Source organism: Prionailurus viverrinus, chromosome C1 (assembly GCF_022837055.1).
Source record: "Prionailurus viverrinus isolate Anna chromosome C1, UM_Priviv_1.0, whole genome shotgun sequence".
In the NCBI taxonomy this organism is placed as follows: Eukaryota; Metazoa; Chordata; class Mammalia; order Carnivora; family Felidae; genus Prionailurus; species Prionailurus viverrinus.
This window is the reverse complement of record NC_062568.1, coordinates 193,511,385-193,529,217: the sequence shown is the minus strand read 5'-3', so window position 1 is coordinate 193,529,217 and position 17,833 is coordinate 193,511,385. Positions and strand designations below refer to the sequence as shown.

General features: G+C 48.6%; 2 protein-coding genes across 3 annotated transcripts in view; one reads left to right on the top strand and one right to left on the bottom strand.

Moving 5' to 3' along the window:
* The first annotated feature begins 417 nt into the window (after positions 1 to 417).
* On the top strand, positions 418 to 6,342 carry XKR8 (XK related 8). Its single transcript, XM_047873594.1, has 3 exons — positions 418 to 760; positions 2,983 to 3,179; positions 4,756 to 6,342. The coding sequence occupies exons 1-3, from the start codon at positions 468 to 470 to the stop codon at positions 5,463 to 5,465; spliced, it is 1,200 nt and encodes a 399-aa protein (XP_047729550.1). The 5' UTR covers positions 418 to 467; the 3' UTR covers positions 5,466 to 6,342.
* A 2,596-nt stretch (positions 6,343 to 8,938) lies between these two features.
* EYA3 (EYA transcriptional coactivator and phosphatase 3) overlaps positions 8,939 to 17,833 on the bottom strand; it is a 97,119-nt gene continuing 88,224 nt past the window's right edge. For both annotated transcript variants that reach the window (XM_047870797.1, XM_047870798.1), the window contains 2 exons: positions 16,294 to 16,394; positions 8,939 to 12,624 (listed from right to left, as the gene is read on the bottom strand). In XM_047870797.1, coding sequence (XP_047726753.1) covers positions 12,544 to 12,624; positions 16,294 to 16,394 — 182 coding nt within the window. In that variant the 3' untranslated portion in view covers positions 8,939 to 12,543. The remainder of the gene's footprint in view (positions 12,625 to 16,293; positions 16,395 to 17,833) is intronic.

Genomic DNA, 17,833 nt, shown 5'->3' with positions numbered 1-17,833 from the left:
ATCGGAACAGGCCTTTATGTTTTGCAACTATGCGGAAGTGAGGGATCCCAGTTGTTGCTCGGGCGCTACTCTCCCGGCCATTTTTGTCATCTCGGGCCTCCTTTCGCCTCAACTGCAAAACGAGGCAATTAGAAGTTTGCTGAGCTAAGTAAGGGCAGTGTGCCTGGGCCGGTCCTAGCGGTCCTCGGGGCCCAGCGGGGCTGGGTGCGGGTACCCCTACCCCGGTTGCGGGAACGCGGCCGCGGGCGTCCGTCTGGGGCGCAGACGGAAACAGGTGGGGTCGGCGGACGCCCCAGCCGCGGGGTCCCGGGGCCTTGCTCCTCCCCGGACAGGGCGGGACGGGGAAGTCCCGCCCAGAAGGCCCGGGCCCTGGGCGGCCCCTGGAGCTGCGCCCGCCTCCTTCCTGCCGCGGCGACCCCGGGCTCAGAGGGCGGGTCTGAGCCCAGAGGGGGAGAGGCTGGCGGGTCATGCCCTGGTTGCCCCGCGCCGCGCTCCTTTGGGACCTGGTCCTGGGCTTTTTGGGCACCGCCGCCTTCCTGGTCGACCTGGGCGCCGACCTCTGGGCCGCCGTCCAGTATGTGCTCAGCGGCCGCTACCTGTGGGCCGCGCTGGTGCTGGCGCTGCTGGGCCTCGCGTCTGTGGCGCTGCAGCTCTTCAGCTGGGTCTGGTTGCGCGCCGACCCCGTCGGCTTGCACGCGTCCCAGCCCCCAGGCCGCTGCCTGGCACTGCTGCATCTCTTGCAGCTGGGCTACCTGTACAGGTGAGCGCCCCGCCCTCGGGGGGAGGGAAGAGGGACGGAGCCCAGCGGCACCTGCAGCTGGGCTAGTAGCACAGGGGAGAGCACGGACACCGGGGAGGGGCTGGGAAGGAGAGGACGGGGACCCAGGGGGGGAAGCCAAGCCCTTGTGGGCACCTCTGCCTACAGGTGAGCTCCCCGCCCCTAAAGAAAGAGAACACCCGCTGACAGCCGTCGGAGCCCAGCTAGTCCTACCCTCTGGCACGGGGGAAGAAACTGAAGCCCAGAGAAGAAAAGGAGGCACATGATTTGGAGCCCGACCTCTCTGGGATCCAGTCCTAGCTAATTTACCATCTGTGGCCTCATTCCTGCCGTTCGTTCTCTGAGCCTCGGTTTCCTCCTGTGTTAAGAGGCGGCAGTAATCGAGAGACATCTCTGGCAGGGGCGGAGGCGGGGGGGGGGGGGGGCTATTGTGAGGAGCGAAGGCAAGAGTGGGAACGTGACTAGCATGGTGCCGGGGGTCTTGGCAGAATCTAGGGTAATGGCAGACCCAGGTGTTCCTTTTGGCTGTGGGTGGGGCCTCGGGCGAGTCACTTGAGCCCTCTGGGTCCCAGTTTACTCTTTGTTCCAGTGGGGATGGTTATAGTGCCTGCCTCAGTTTGGGAGGGATTAAACGAACTAAGACCTGTAAGTTGCTTTGATGCAGAGTAAGCATTCGACAAATAGTCAGCCAGCTTGATTACTTGGGTCCCTGGGGAGCTTCAGCAGCTGGGACCCCCCAGAGCAGAGCCGGTTCTCTCAGCCCTTCTTTCCCACTTTTGTTCTCCCTGCTCCACCCCCGCACCCCCAGCGCCAGCAGGAGGGCAGAGATGGGGTCTGGCTCATCCATGCCCCTTGAGCCAGCCAGGGCCGGGCACAGGCTGGGGCCCAGCAAATCTGTGTGGATTGTACTCCTTTTCAGCACTGGCAGGGCCCCCTCGAGATGAGGAAACTGAAACCAAGGGATCAGAGCCGTGTGATGAAGTCAGGACGTGATGTGATCTGGGTAGGGATGGGGTGGCTGGAGGCGGGATCTGCTCTCGAATCCATTTCACAGATGCTCTCCACATCTTGCTTTGACGAAGCTGCGTTGAGTCTCCAGGGGTGGACAAGAGGAGCTTGGAATCTTGGAGTTTTGCCTGAGGGACTGCACAGGCATCAGTTACGTGCCAGTCGGGCATGAAGGGGTGCAGCTGCCCCGTCCCAGTGGGCCTCAATGAGCCTGAATCCATAACTGTATCATGTGTCTTCCCTTCTGTTTCTGCTGAGCACGAGGCAGACGGACTATACTGAACTTTGGTTTTGAAAATGGGGTCTCTACCTGTCTGTGACTAGACTGAGGCGGGGGCCTTGGGGACCAGAGGCAGAGGCTCCTGCTGAGGGAGAGCCCCAACCTGGGCCTGCCCCCCTGCTCCCTTAGTGTATTGTCAAGTCTGTCCAGGGAAAGTGACAGTAAATGTCTGATGAATGAATTCACAGTGAGTGAATGGGCTCACCTCCCAGCGGGCAACCGAGATCAGTTCTGGGTGGGGGAGATCTTGGGGCACCTTCCACTACCTCCCTCATGCCAATGGGTCACCCATGCCTGTCTCTCCAGCCTCTGGGCTCGCTTTTAACTCTGCCTTGGACTCCATGCCCATCACTCTGGGCAGTCCTCTTAAATGGATCTGTGCTTCCATTCTAACCCCTCCATCCCTCCCACATCTCTACAGCCAGGGTGATTTTTCCATAGCACAGTCTGACCTATCTTGCCCGGGCTCAGAAGCTCTCAGTGGCCCCCCCTTCCCCACAGGATCCTAAGAAATTCTTATGCTTGCTAACATTTGACAACTATCACCTGAGGCAATTTCATAGTATGCCTTTGAAATTGAGACAACTTTGGGTTCAAATCCTGTTTCCACCATTTATTAGCACTTTGGTCCAGTTTCCCTATCTGTCAAATGGGGATGTTGTAAGGAGTACATGGGACAAGGTTTGTGATGACCTTGGGACGTGCTGGCCAGCTGGAGCGGCGGTAGTTGTATTGATCCCCACTTTACGATGGGAAACAAGTTCAGTGAGGTTAAGTCACTGGTGCCCAAGGCCCCACGGCATGTAAATGACAGACTAGGATCGGAGCCCGTCTGCATCTACCCAGCGGGGGAGGGAAGGTGGAACATCGCAGGACACTAACCTGGCCCCTTGGGGCATCCGTATGTGCTGCCTAGGTGCGTGCAGGGGCTGCAGCAGGGGCTGCTGGTGTGGCAGCAGGAGGCGCCCTCTGACTTTGACCTGGCTTATGCCGACTTCCTGACTCTGGACATCAGCATGCTGCGGCTCTTTGAGACCTTCTTGGAGACGACTCCACAGCTCACGCTGGTGCTGGCCATTGTGTTGCAGAGCGGCCGGGCCGAGTCCTACCAGTGTGAGTGATGGGGCCAGTGGCCAGCCCCCCTTTTCATGGCTTGGGAAAGCTTCCGACAAATGTCAGGAGTGTTTTCACTCTTTTATAAAAGCTGCTTAGAAAACAGGAGAATACCCTTTAGCCCGGCAGGTCTGCGTTCAACCCTTTAGCCTTCTGAGTCAGGATGAATGACAGTAACAGCGGCCATGAAGATCGAGGGCCAGCTATCAGCCGGGCCCCCTGTAAAGTGCTGTATTGTTGGCATTACTCCCACGCACAGCAGCCCTACAGGTTGTGCTACGTTTCTCTCCATTTTACATGAGAGGGAAGAGGTGCAGAAAGGTGAAGTAATCTGCCCGGGGCACATAGCATCCACTGGGCACAATTTTTGTCCGTTTGAGGGATGTGGGTGTCTAGGATCAGGGCTACATGGAGCCAGTCTATACTGTATGTGCATGGCAGGCAGGGAGTGAGGGAAGAGACGGCTTTTCCTAACTTTATTTAGTGAACATTTATTTAGCTGCTATTATGTGCCAGGTACTGGGCTCTAGGGGTCCCAGCGGAGCAGAATGTTTCGTCCCCTCAAGGAGCTCGGAGACAAGGAGATTGATAATTACCGTGTGCTAAGACTCCAGACAGAAGCGGCTGAGATGTTACAGGTCACCTGCAGAGCGGGGTGGGGTGGAGTGGGGTCCGGATAAGTGACCTCAGGGGCCATTCAGGCTGGAACTCGCAGGGCACGTGCTCCTGGTCTACCTAACATTGTGGGCTAAGCTTGTCCAGGTCAGAGAGTGCGGTGTGCTGGGCAAACTGGAAGGATATCAGCCAGGTAGTTTGAAAGGGACATGGGCCACAGATCTGCTTCCAGGGTGGGGGTGGGCTTCCTAGTCCATAACAGGTTCCCAGTAAACACCTGTTGACTGACCACCGTGGGAAAGGGCAGGGGAGGAAGCATTCTAGAGACATTCCAGCGCTGCTTCTATCCCTCCCTGGAGGTCCAGTGCTTCTAGTCCAGGGTGGGCGACCAGGAGGTGGGATAGAATCTCCACCGTAACCTTGGAGTGTCAAGAAATCAAGCAAGACGAAGGCCCAGCCTGAGCTGAGACATCCTATCTGTGTGGCGGAGACATCCCTCCTGGCCCGGAGTATGGCTTCACCCAGGAAACCCTGGGATTTCCTGCTTCCATTTCTGAGACCACAGAAGGGGAACTGGGATTGCTGATTTTCAGTCCCAAGAAAGCCTTGGGCTCTTCCGGGAAAGGAAGGGGTTACAGGGCCCCAGAAGATGCTCAGGGTGTGGCCAGGGCCCGGGGTCCTGGATGCTGGGTGACAGGGTGCAGATGAGGGTAAGTCACACCCCCTTCATCCGTGAAGAATATCACCATGGTAGCACCTGAAAAGTAAAGCTTTGTGGTGCAGGGCAGACTCCATATTTGAACCCCAGCTCGGTGTTTGGTTGCCTGAATGGATGTTTTCCAGGTGTAGTTTCCCTTCAGCTATCAGGGGCTGCCACACCCACCTCTGGGGGGCTGTGACCTCTAGGGAGCGCCAGGCAGGCTGCCCACAGGGCTCACCTGTTTCCACTTGCTCTCCGTAGGGGTCGGCATCTGCACATCCTTCGTGGGTATCTCGTGGGCTCTGCTTGACTACCACCGGGCCTTGCGCACCTGCCTCCCCTCCAAGCCGCCCCTGGGGCCAGGCTCCTCTGTGGTCTACTTCCTGTGGAACCTGCTGCTGCTGTGGCCCCGAGTCTTCGTCGTGGCCCTCTTCTCAGCTCTCTTCCCCCACTATGTGGCCCTGCACTTCTTGGGCCTGTGGCTGGTGCTGCTCTTCTGGGTCTGGCTTCAGGGCACGGACTTCATGCCAGATTCCTGCTCCGAGTGGCTGTACCGGGCAACCGTGGCCACCATTCTTTATTTCTCCTGGTTCAACGTGGCCGAGGGCCGTACCCGAGGCCGCGCCGCCATCCACCTGGTGTTCCTCCTGAGTGACAGTGTTCTCATGGCGGTCACCTGGCTGACTCACATCGCCTGGCTGCCCAGTGGGATCCCACTGCAGACGTTGCTGCCTGTGGGCGGCGTCTGCATCCTCCTGGGCCTGGCTCTGCGGCTTGTCTACTACCGCTGGCTGCACCCTAGCTGCCGCTGGGAGCCTGACCGCGTGGATGGGACCCGAGGCCTCGGCTCCCTCGAGTGGCGTCGGCTGCCTCAGAACAGGCGCATGGCCCAGTTGGCTCAGAACTTTTTCCCCAGGGTTAGGGATGAGGCTGCTTTGCCACAGAAGGGAGAGGTGAACGGGGTCCTTTGAGGCAGGGTCAGACCCAGCAGGGGACAGAACAGATGGCATCAGTTGGTGGAACCGATTCACTCTTGATTCACTCAAGAAGCACTTAATGCCTGATGTGCCGGGCACTGGAGACCAGAGCTGAATAAGGCAGAGGCCTGATTTCAAGGACAAGAACGAGATGAGAAAGGCTGGGCCCTGGAGGCTCAAGGGCCCTAGTTATGTACAAGGCACTTTGGGAGGAAAGAAGAGACCCCCCCCCCCTTCCCCTGCCAACCAGTATAGCTGGTGCCCCAAAGTTCCTAATGCTGGCATTTTCACCTCCCTGGCCACCTCTAAAATTGGTAGAGGTGCTGTCCTACCCCTTGGTTTCCGTATCCTGGGCTAGAAGGTCCAGGACCTGCAGGATGTGTTCTCCAGAATTCTTCCTCCCTGCCCCACCCGTCATTCAGTTCATTCAACAAATGTTTACTGGGAGCAATTTCTGTGCCAGGAACATTCTATCCTTGGGACCTGAGCAGGATCAGCTGCCACCCGAGCTTCATCTCTTACCCTCTCCCAGCTACTCCTGAGTAAGCTGTCACGGTGGAAGCCGGGGATGTCCAACTAGTGGCCCCTGTCAACCTTCCCAAGGCCTCTGTGCCGCTGGCCCAGACTCTGGTCCTGCTCTCTAGGGGCCACCTTTCAACCAAGTGCTTCTGAATCTGTGGTCTGGGCCAGGGCTCAGCCCAGAGTGTTTCTTATACTTTAGGCAGTACACTTTCTACCTCAGAGTTGATGTGGAGAGGAAGAGGTGTGTGCGCATATGTGTCTCTGCAAGTGGATACGTGTGTGTTGTTTTTGTTCAGTATTATTAAACAGTATTATTACAGTATTATTAAAACCTCATGGAACCCTGCAACCTGGTCGTGTTACTGAACTAAATCTAGAGTTCAAAGCCACCTGGAAAGAAGGGCCAGGGACATGAAGTTCACCCCTTAAAATCGATAAAGGTCCTGGGACCAGAGAAGACAGCTGGCACAGGCTGGACTTCTCAAGCTTGTTCTCCAAGTTTCGGAGATGGTAAGCCACTGCGGGTTGATGGTCGCCAGGTGGGCATCAGAGCCCAGATCTGGAGCGATGCTAGTGTGTGCTGTTAACCTGCTGTGCTGCTAGGCTGGCAGGAGTAGCCACAAACGCCTTTAGTATCAGGAAGTGAGTACCAGAGCCTGGGTGAAGAAAGGTCTTTTTGCTGGGGGCTCAGGGAGCAGGTCAGTGAAGAGGCAGCTTAGGGGATGTGGGTGGTCAGTGATGCCAGGGAAGTGCAACTTTAGTTGCTCTGGAAGGTTTGGGGTTTGGGGAAACAAGGAAAAGGAAGAGGGCACTGGAGAGAAGAAAAGGTGCAGTCATCCCCTTGAGGGGACCCAGGATCGTCTCAGTTCTATTATTCATTTTAGTGCAGACACAATAAACAGGATAAATAAAACTGTATGAGAGAGTGTAAAAGAAGGAAAGGGCACAGGGAGAGGTGAATGCATGCTGTGGGTGGGAGTTAGAATTTTATATAATGGCCAGGGGATGCGTCCCTGAGAAATGGATTCAGCCCTGAAGGAGATGAGGGTCAGAACCACACAGGTGCACTGTATGCCAGAGACCAAATCAGCAGCGACTGGTGGGGGAGGCTTGTGCGGCTACACTGGCCTAGAGCCAAGGATGCCGGAGATAATGGTTGGGGTGGGGGGAGGGCGCGGGGAGGCCCTGCTTCCTGACATACATAGAAAGGTAAGGCTGAAAGGATCTCTAGGATCAATCCGCCCAGCGATTCCCAGATTTGAATTTCACGGATCCGTAAAATGGCCCACATGGCTACCAACTTAATTTTAACAGAAGGCAGTAAAAACTACCAACCAGTATTTTCATCATCTCAGGATAGGATAGTAACAGCCTCAGAAAAATGACCATTCTTTTGACTACATTTAAATACACAGAAACACATCCATAAGTAAAATCACTGTGATTTTTTTCAACTCACTGGGAATATCAAGGGTTGAGACCGCAGTGGGTGGGCTTAACGCCCAAACTAGTCTCCGACATTTCCTAATGGTTTCACTAACACAAATATTGTGCTATTTACTTTTCCATGCTTCTTCCTGTCATACATGGAGATTGGGTTCAGGGGAGAGGCCATATATACTCAAAGAGAAGACAGTGTTTTAGGCAATTCCCCACTTTCCCCTGAGAAAAATCCAAAAAATGTGTTTTTACCGTTTGGGCTAAATCTATAATCACTGAATGAAATTATCAAATGATGGTAATATGTAATTAAATTGAAACAACATAGTGTACTACCTAAAACCTGTGGAACGAACCAGTCACTTCTTCATTTGTATATAGTTTAGAGTTTTTTTTTTTTTAACATTTATTTATTTTTGAGACAGAGAGAGAGCATGAACAGGGGAGGGTCAGAGGAAGAGGGAGACATAGAATCTGAAACAGGCTCCAGGCTCTGAGCTGTCAGCACAGAGCCCGATGCGGGGCTCGAACCCACAGACCGCGAGATCATGACCTGAGCCGAAGTCGGACACTTAACCAACTGAGCCAGCCAGGCGCCCCTATAGTTTACAGTTTTAAAAAGATGACAGTGACATTATTTACAATTAGAAATTTCAAGATTCCTATTAAGATTTTTTTTTTTTTTTTTTTTTGGTAGAGACAGAGAGCCCATGTGAGGGGCAGAGAGAGAATCCCAAGTAGGCTCCACGCCCAGTGCAGAGCTCAACCGGGAGCCTGATCTCATGACTGTGAGATCATGACCTAAGCTGAAATCCAGTTGGGACGCTTAACCGACTGAGCCACCCAGGGCCCCAAGGCAATGCCCTTTTCTAAGGGGGAATTGATCTGGGAAAAAATACATCTTACAGTCTGACATGTGTGGTACTTGGAAGCTATACCCAAATTCTGGCCTCCTTCACTGGAATAAAAGGCAAATAGATTCTCAACTGTTTTCCAAACCAGTGAGGGACAGTCAGACTCGAATCTGAAGAAATGAAATGAGAAAAAATAGTTGATGTGACATGAAATCAGGCCAAATCAAGCAAGGTTTGGTACCAGTTTGTCAGTTTTATTGCTTTTGCATTTTCAGCTCATCACAGCAAGGTATTGATTTCTCTTTAAGTTTTAGCACATTTGACAGCAAATGAAAGCTCTGATCATTCCAGTCCTAAACTTTAAAAAGCAATAGATTTTAGAAACAATTAAGAAATAAACTTTCCATTGCAAGTTATTTTAAAATATTTCTGTTATTTCCCCCATGTACATTTATTTATACCAAATTTTTTTTTTTTTTTTTTTACTTTTTTGATGAAATTAATGACTGAATTATTGAAAGGGTGCCATCATTCTAATGAGCTCTTCAGATTTTCTTCTAATGAAGGCCTATTTAGAGCCTACTTTGCTGGGCAACTGGGCTGATCCTACTCAGAAAAGACACAGGAGCAAACTGTATAGAAAATAAAAACTTTATTCTTTCAAGTTTATAAGATAGTTCCCATTACATATAACATTATGGTCAAGGACTCTACACAGCCACGAATGCCCGCAGTCACATAAATATATCCAATCCACTCAATGCCTTCTCCTGCTAAATGAGGCATCAGAAGTCCAGAGGGTCATGTTTTGAATAGAAGTTATCCTTAATGAGATGGCTCCTGTCAGTGCATCAGGAACTAGCCAAGGAGCCTTGCTTGTTGGAGCTGACTCAGAGAGGAAGGGACAGAGGGCCTGCTAATCAGGGATGGGACAGAACTAGATTTTCCCTCATAGTTTAAGATATTTTAGAATCCCAGAATTCAGATTTGGCTTCTTTGTAAGTGTGAACATCTGGAGAGTTCCAACTTTTGGACGAAAACGGAAACCAATTTAGTGGTAAGAAGTAGAAGCCTCCTCAAGAAGGCCCCTAACTGCCCCCCTTCTACAGGAGTTAGGAGAGGAAGACCCAAACTCACCACCGTTGGCTTAGACCAGGAAGGGGAAGAATGTGGCTCTGCCTCTATACTCCTCTCCCCCATGGTTCAGTGGCACTGACACCCATTCAAAGCAGTGAACATCTTGGTGCTCCACATGCTGCAGCTAGAGTTTGCCAATCAGGTTCTACCTGGAGCTTTAAAGGTGAGTTTGTGTAAACTGCGAACAAGCTGTGGCACAAGTCTCCTGGGACACTAGCTTTGCCCCCCACCCCCAACTTGCAGAAGACAGGAACACCCCAAACCAAATAAAAGCCCAAATAGGCATCTAAATCTGGAACAGGCATCTATTCTCCTGGACACCAGCAGCCGCCCCAGGGGCATTGGGACAGAGTGATGCTAAGGCACAGTCAGTTTTACATTCGAAAGTCAAGCCACCTCTTAAACCCAGGACACATCTGACAACTTCAGATCCCGTGCTAGAGACAGTCCTCACCGTGAAATGTGCAGACCCATCTTATAGAACCCACAGTGCCCAGCTGGGGGACAGACTCATCACGTGGCTAATTTCCTGGGGACACTTTCACATAAAGAGGCTTCCCTCTTGAAGAAATGACCCACTGTATCCTTTGGCCCTCAGCTTCCAAGAGCTCTTGGTGCTACCCACTTACTCTCCTTTCCAGATCTTTGTGCTGGGGAGGAAGAAAACACAGGGTCAAAGAAGAACACTGCATTCTCTGGACAACTCACTTTGGCAAAGAGGAATCAGGAAGCTCCCACCTTTTGTCTGCCTTATAAGGAGGGCAGCAATAACCAGAAAAATGCAGAGGTTGTTCTGCTCAATAGAGCTTCCTCACCTCTTTTAGCCAATTTCAAGTTCCTTTTGCAAAGACTGAAGCTGGGCAGTCACGGCAGGGAGGAGGAAATGACATTGAAAGAGGGGTCCAAGTCATATTACAGGGATAAAGAGCTTCTCCCAAAGGGCAGGGAGAGGGAAGTGTTTGCGTGTGGACCTATGTGCACGATGGGGGTACCCACATCCACAGCCTCACGAGCCTGAAGTATAGTGCCAACCAGATGGCCTATGTCCAGTGCAAGAAACCAACAGTTATACTGTCAGTATGGGGAGAGCTTGGGCCCTGGAAGAAAGACCCATCATGGAGATTTCTAGGATCAATTATCAAGCAAGGCAGAGCAGCATCTGGGCAGCTATGCTGAACATAGACCATGGAAAGTTGGCCTCAGAGTACATGCCCCGTCTCTTCCCCCACCTGCCAATGGAGACAAGGCCAAAGAGGCAGCTGAGTCATGAGCACTGACTTCAACTCCTCCCCCAAAACTGTTCCCCTAAAATTGTGAGTAATGAAGCACTTTCTCAATCAGTTCTGAAGGAATGTGTATATCAGCCTTTCTCTGCTGCTATTTGGGTGGCCTGGCATTGGAAGGAGTCTGGCCTCTTTATGCTGCAACATCTCTGGAAATGGATATGCAGTATCTTGGAGGGCAGGCAATTATAGCTGGGGTTGGTCAAGGGATGCCTCCTACTGAGGACCCAGACTGCATACCTGAGGTGCTTAGATGATTACCTTTCTCCATGCAGCCTGGTAGAGGCTGAACTTCCTCAGCTCTAGGGAGTTGATCGTGCCTGAGCAGATGCCCTGGTTGGTCTTGGAGGGATGAAGCATCCACAAACACAGCTGGGCTGTAAGGCTGGGATTAGTTGCCCGGCACCCACCGATCTTCCCAGAGGTCAGGGTGAGAGATGTTCCTCCATTTGGCCCAGGAGTAAATGTTCAGGCATAGAATAGGGTTCCAGCACCCTCATTTAAACCAGGAAAGTCTTTCTGGCCTTCTGTTTTCCCATTTTATAATGGGATTTGAGAAGCAGGCAGAGATCTGGGTAAATATATGCCCAGAATACCTTTCTTGGCTTAAGGGCTTCAAAGGAAGTCAAATGTAGTTAGGAGTCTATTCTTAGACTTGATTTAACTTCTTGGGTCCAAAGCCGAAGGATTGGCCAGAGCTGCATGGAGGTGGATGTGAGGTACAGAAGGCAGGAAAGGGGCAAGAATCTAGTACTGATGACTAAGAAGGAAGAGAAGGCTGTAGGGGTGAGCATCTGTTGGGGAAGGGTGCTTCTCTGCAGGAATAAAAGATGGAATCTTCTTGTTCCAAGAGCCAAAGCAGCAGAAATTCATACGAAGCCTTAGTCCTTTTCCTCCAGTTTGGAGGTAAGCCCACTGGGACACAGCCTTTGGATAGAGGCAAGCTGAAGGCTTAGAATTTACTGTCTTAAGAGGGGGAACTTCTAGGGTTGTGCCATTTGGTTAAAGGGGGACAGGGATTGGAAAAGCGACTAAGGCTTCTAGGATGGGAAACACCAAAGTCTAAAGTTAATCAGTGTCCAGTGCCCCACAGTTCAGCAAACTAGGAGATGGAAGAACAGGAAGGAAACCACCCTAGAGAGCAGACCACTGGAGCAGCTAAAGAGGTGCTACTGTCACAGAGAGGTATTTTAGATATTTCAATCGCTATTTTCCAAGGAAACTTTACACACCCCTTTCTTGCTAGAAAAAGAAAGGAGGGAAAACCTGCTTCAGAGACCAGACCCTTAACTATAAAAATAACATGTACATTCCCTGGGAATATGTTCTACAGCTAAGGAGATTACAAAGACTTCGAGAGATGGTGTCACAAAAGTCTGCCACATTTATCCTGTTAACTGCAAGTTCAGAGCAGTTCTCAAACTGGTCATGAACTAAGAGCGCAACTCTGCCCCAAGAATTTCCTTTTCTTTTCTTTTCTTCATTTTTTGAAACAAAGTCAAACAAAACAAAAACCGGAAGAATTAAAAGCACTGTAGCTGCGGTGAGTCTATTGTTCTCTCAATCCAACTGTCTCCTGCCTCTACACGAGGATGAACACGGGGCTGCAGCTCACTCTTAGCAAAAATAAGCTTCATCCCTTGCAGCTGTTGGTTCTGACTGTGTTCTCACCAGTGTTCCGTGGAGAAAGAGAGAGAGACATGCACACACAGAGACAGAGACAGAGACAGAGACAGAGACAGAGACAGAGACAGAGAGAGTTCCCAGACAGTTTCAGTCTCCAGCTCCCTTCAGGAGTGGAAAGGAGCTCATGGGGAAGGGTCTTCATTCCAGTTCTTAGAGAAAATCAAGCTCCAAAGCCTGGTGGAGGGACACTAGGTCTCCATGGTTTGTGATTCTCCAGAAAGGCATGTTGTGCTGGAAGAGAGGGGACAGTTGATAGTTGATTAACCCAACTTCTTTTGGGAGCTCATATTTATCCATATACCCATTCCTCTCACCAAGACACTTGGTACTCCTCTCTACTTCTGCCCACCTTCTAGGGCTATTATAAGGATCAAGTGAGTCATATGCGTAAGGACTTTGTACATTACAGGACACTTTACAAAAGTGAGAGATTTTTTTATTAGGGCTTTAGTGGTAACTGTGCATTTATGATATATGCTCATTCTAGCTACTACACAGGGTCTTTAGGATCAAATAAAATGACCCACATAAGAAATCAGTATTAATATTACATTGCTTTTTTATAGATGGTTAGTAAGTTTCAGAGCTACAAAGCCCATATCTTGTTTACAACGAAGATGCAGAATACATACATCTGAGAAATAATAATCCCATTTACTATGTTGTCAGAATCCTGTGCAGAATACTGTGTGTTCTGGAAGCCACTTAAAAAAAATTATTCAGCAAAACTAAAAGGCAACCAACAAAATGGGAGAAGATATTTGCAAACGACATATCAGATAAAGGGTTACTATCAAAATCTATAAAGAACTTATCAAAGTCAACACCCAAAAAACAAATAATCCAGAAGAAGAAATGGGCAAAAGACATGAATAGACACTTCTCCAAAGACATCCAGATAGCCAACCAACACATGAAAAAATACTCAACATCACTCATCATCAGGGAAATACAAATCAAAACCACAGTGAGATACCACCTCAAAACAGTCAGAATGGCTAACATGAACAGCTCAGGCAACAAGAGATGTTTGCAAGGATGCGGAGAAAGAGTATCTCTTTTGCACTACTGGTGGGAATGCAAACTGGTGCAGACACTCTGGAAAACAGTATGGAGGTTCCTCAAAAAACTAAAAATAGAACTACCCTACAACCCAGCAATTGCACTACTAGGTATTTATCCAAGGGATACGGGTGTGCTGTTTCGAAGGGGCACATGCACCCCCATGTTTATAGCAGCACTATCAACAATAGCCAAAGTATGGAAAGAGCCCAAATGTCCATCGATGGATGAATGGATAAAGAAGATATGTGTATACACACACACACACACACACACACACACACACACACACACATAAAATGGAGTATTACTCAGCAATCAAAACTAGAGAAGACAAATATCATATGACTTCACTCATATGAGGACTTTAAGATACAAAACAGATGAACATAAGGGAAGGGAAGCAAAAATAATATAAAAACAGGGAGGGGGACAAAACAAGACACTCCTAAATATGGAGAACAAACAGAGGGTTACTGGAGGGGTTGTGGGAGGGGGGAGGGGCTAAATGGGTAAGGGGCATTAAGGAACCTACTCCTGAAATCACTGTTGCCCTATATGCTAACTTGGATTCAAATTAAAAAAAAAAAATTAAACTAAAAAAATTTTTTTTTTCCTGGAAGCCACATTTTAAAGAAGGGATCTGAAAAATCCAAGTGTTGGAAACTATGTTCTATGAAGCTGAAGGGGATTAGCTCTACTGACTGTTTTGCTCAAATTGGTTGCAAATTACCTGGAACACTGAAGTCCTACAACAGTTATTTTGGCATGCAGCTCAGGGTTTTTTCGAGCATGCTGCTCACATATAATATTTAAAGGGCTTTTAATATGCAGAAGAGGAAACAGACGTGTTATGCTGTGCTCAGGACTAGGACCAGGATGTGAAAGTTAGAGACATGAGTTTTAGTTCTGTGGAAGGAGGAACATCCTAACAGCTTGGGTGGCCCCATGGTAGAACAGGATACCTAGGAAGCGGACTCCCCATTCTTGGGTTTATTCAAGCAAGAATCAGAATGTCTTCTGTCAAAGTGGCTGCAGAAAAGGTCCCTCACAGGGTAGAGGTTGAACTGGATGGAACTCTAAAGGCATTTTCCAATGGGTATATCAATAATAGATGATTTTTTTTTTTTTAAAGAAGCCAGTTGGACATCACTTTGGCTTCTGCAGTTAATATTCTTTTTTGTTTTGTTTACTTATTTATTTTTAAATTCATTCATTTATTTTGAGACAGACAGAGAGCGCGCTTGCAGGGGAGGGGTAGAGAGAATTCCAAGCAGGCTCCGCACTGTCAGTGCAGAGCCTGACATGAGGCTCAGACTCACAAACTGTGAGATCATAACCTGAGCAGAAATCAAGAGTCAGGTGCTTAACCAACTGAGCCACCCAGGTGCCCCTCAACGGTAGATGATTACAGGCATCAGCTTAGAGGCACCAACTCTGCTAATGACTGAAGTTGTTCTTTTTTTTTTTTTTTTTAATTTTTTTTTAACGTTTATTTATTTTTGAGACAGAGAGAGACAGAGCATGAACAGGGGAAGGGCAGAGAGAGCGGGAGACACAGAATCTGAAACAGGCTCCAGGCTCTGAGCTGTCAGCACAGAGCCCGACGCGGGGCTCGAACTCACGGACCACGAGATCGTGACCTGAGCCGAAGTCAGCTGCTTAACCGACTGAGCCACCCAGGCGCCCCTGAAGTTGTTCTTTATCTCCCCCACTCCCTTCTTCAAGCCAAGAAGCACTGATGCCTCCATCTACTAGTTTCTAGTGTCTTTCCCAGAGGGCAACAAGTACTTTAGACTCAAAGCCTCAGAGATAACACATGAGAAAAAAAGAAAAAGAAAAAGAAAGAAATGCTACATAAAATGGTAAATGAAAACATTATGAGGTAATCATGCCACCAGATTACCAATCACACAGTTTATTAATAGTGGAAGTTTTTACATTAACTGGGTGAAGAAATCAGGACAGCTGGTCCTAGTTGGCAACCTACCACCTCCAAGTCTAAGAAACAGAGTTGCTGGAAAGAAACTAGGGTAGAGGAAAAGAACTTCTGCAGATCCATTTAATAAATGCAGAGGAGGATAAGTAAACTGTCCAAAGTCACACAGCTAAATAAACAGATGAGATCTGAACCAATCTACTGTTAGATTACAGAGCCAAGACTCTTTCATCTACTGTTTCCTGTATTAAGATGAGGTGACCTGGAGTTGGGACCTGCATAGTGAGGAGGTTAATGTCAGAAGAATCCTTCCTGGGCTTGGAAGCAGAAAGGATTTTATCTAAATTTCTACTTGATTGTAGTGGCTTTTTGAAGATCTAAAGCCTGGAAAAGTCAGAGTGATTTGCTTTTTTTTTTTTTTTTTTTTTTTAAGAGAGAGAGAGAGAGTGCAAGCATGAGTGGGAGGGAGGGGCAGAGGGAGAGGGGGAGAGAGAAAGAGAATCCCTCTGAGAGGGGCTCAATCCCACGACCCTGGGATCGTGACCTGAGCCGAAATCAAGAGTCAGATGCTCAGCTGACTGAGCCACCCAGGCGCCCCTTTTTGTAGTGAAGTCTCATAGTCTTGGGAAGGCACTGCCCTCTAAGATGAAGATGGAAGATGGGGGTCCCTAGAGCAGGGCTCAAAGATTTTAAAATTTGAGTGGCAAACAGAAGGGGGATAAGAAGGTCTAACAACTTTTAGGGAAAGCTCTATTTGGGGGAAACAAATGAACCTCTCTGAAGAAAAACGGGAGAGAAAGAGAAGGGAAAACACTAAAGACACAGCCGATTGCTAAGATTTCTGACTTTTACCATCTTTCTAATGCTTCATGCATTCCCACACGCACTGTTCTCTTTACCTGTTTGGCTGCAATTTCTTCGTCTCGCCCATCTCCAATCACTACATACGTGACTTTCTTTCCAAACCTAGACACGATTCTCTCGAAGCAGCTCTCCTTACCTGATGAGAAAAAGAAATTTCCCATGAGGACATTCTCCCTACCTTTTTTCAACACCAAACAGAAGGGCTGCTGCTGGTTCACCTGCCTATGCTTGGACAGAACAAGTAGCAGCCCATGTGGGTAGTTTGGTGGGGAGTAAGCGTGACAGCTAGAGATCCAGCAGGCCTGCTACCCAAAGAATGGGAAATTGGGCTATTTAGACAATAATGAAGACATCAGGCTTTCTAGGCATTGTACTTTCTAGGTTCTTATTTTAATCTTCATATTTAGGGTAAAGCCCCTAAGATCTTAGTGTGGGGAATTTTTATAAATGGGAAGCAAAGGAGCCTAAAAAGTGTGACAGCTGGGATACCACTTCTCTTCTCCCTATCTCCTGTACTTTATAGCTTACAAAGCAGCTTTCAAGGGTACTCCTTTAATGAATTCTCAAAATAATCAGTGAGATAACTACCATTTCATATTTACAGATGAAAATGAGACTGAAAAGATTAGAAACTTGTTCTAGATCACAAACAAGCTAGTAGCAACACTTTGGACTCCTGGTTCCAAGTCTAGGTTCTGGCTATTATGCCATGATGAAAGGATGATTTTGGAGGGAAACGTTTTAGTATAGGAAAAAAAAAAAGTGGAAGCATAAGGTCCTGATTTGTTTGTAACAAGAAATGGACTAATGGCCATTTTCCTCCCATTCTTCATTTTCCAGAAACAGTCCTAGGCATGGGTCTTATGTCTTTTAGTGGGGTAGAGCCCCAGAGTGCCAATGAATATGGCAGTAAATCTGTCACATCCAGAATATCCTATTATATGTTGTAACTGCAAGCAACTGAGATAGTGTATCTCTGAAATTGACCTTGGGAAAGGGTGATTTAAATCCATGCAGACAGTTGAAAAACACTGGCAATGTATCAAAATTCAAATCCCATGTGAAACACACCAGAAAGATGCACAGATGATACTGGTGTAGGAAAGATACTTTAGTTGCATAAGTAAACAAAAAGGCAATTATCTCCCTTGCTCTTTTCACCATCTTAGACTTTATTTCCCTTTTTCTGTTAGGCAAAGTCCTAACTCTGCTTTCTTCTTCATCCTGCTCCATTGACCTCATCCTTTCTTCTTACCACACCAGTGACTTAGCACCAAGGTTCCTGAGTGAGGAAGAAAAAAGTGCCTCTTCCTCAAGGCACTTGACTGCCATCTGCTGGAAAATTGTTGCAATAAGTATATATACATGAACTGGAGAAGACTAGATCGTAATTGACAAGAAAACCTATACACCTTTACTCAGAAGTCCTGCTTGGCACATCTAAGCAACTTTGAAATCTAAGCAACTTTGAAAGAGTCTTTGAAATCTCTAGCCCAACTGGCACCTCAAACCAGGTGAACTAGTCACCTGGACCAAACACTAGTCCTCTTTGGGCTTCAGTCTCCCACTTGTAAT

Coding starts and splice junctions, on each gene's coding strand:
- XKR8 (XM_047873594.1), top strand. CDS start 468: ATGCCCTGGTTGCCCCGCGCCGCGCTCCTTTGGGACCTGGTCCTGGGC. Junction 761..2,982: donor CAGCTGGGCTACCTGTACAG/GTGAGCGCCCCG, acceptor TGTGCTGCCTAG/GTGCGTGCAGGGGCTGCAGC. Junction 3,180..4,755: donor CCGGGCCGAGTCCTACCAGT/GTGAGTGATGGG, acceptor TGCTCTCCGTAG/GGGTCGGCATCTGCACATCC.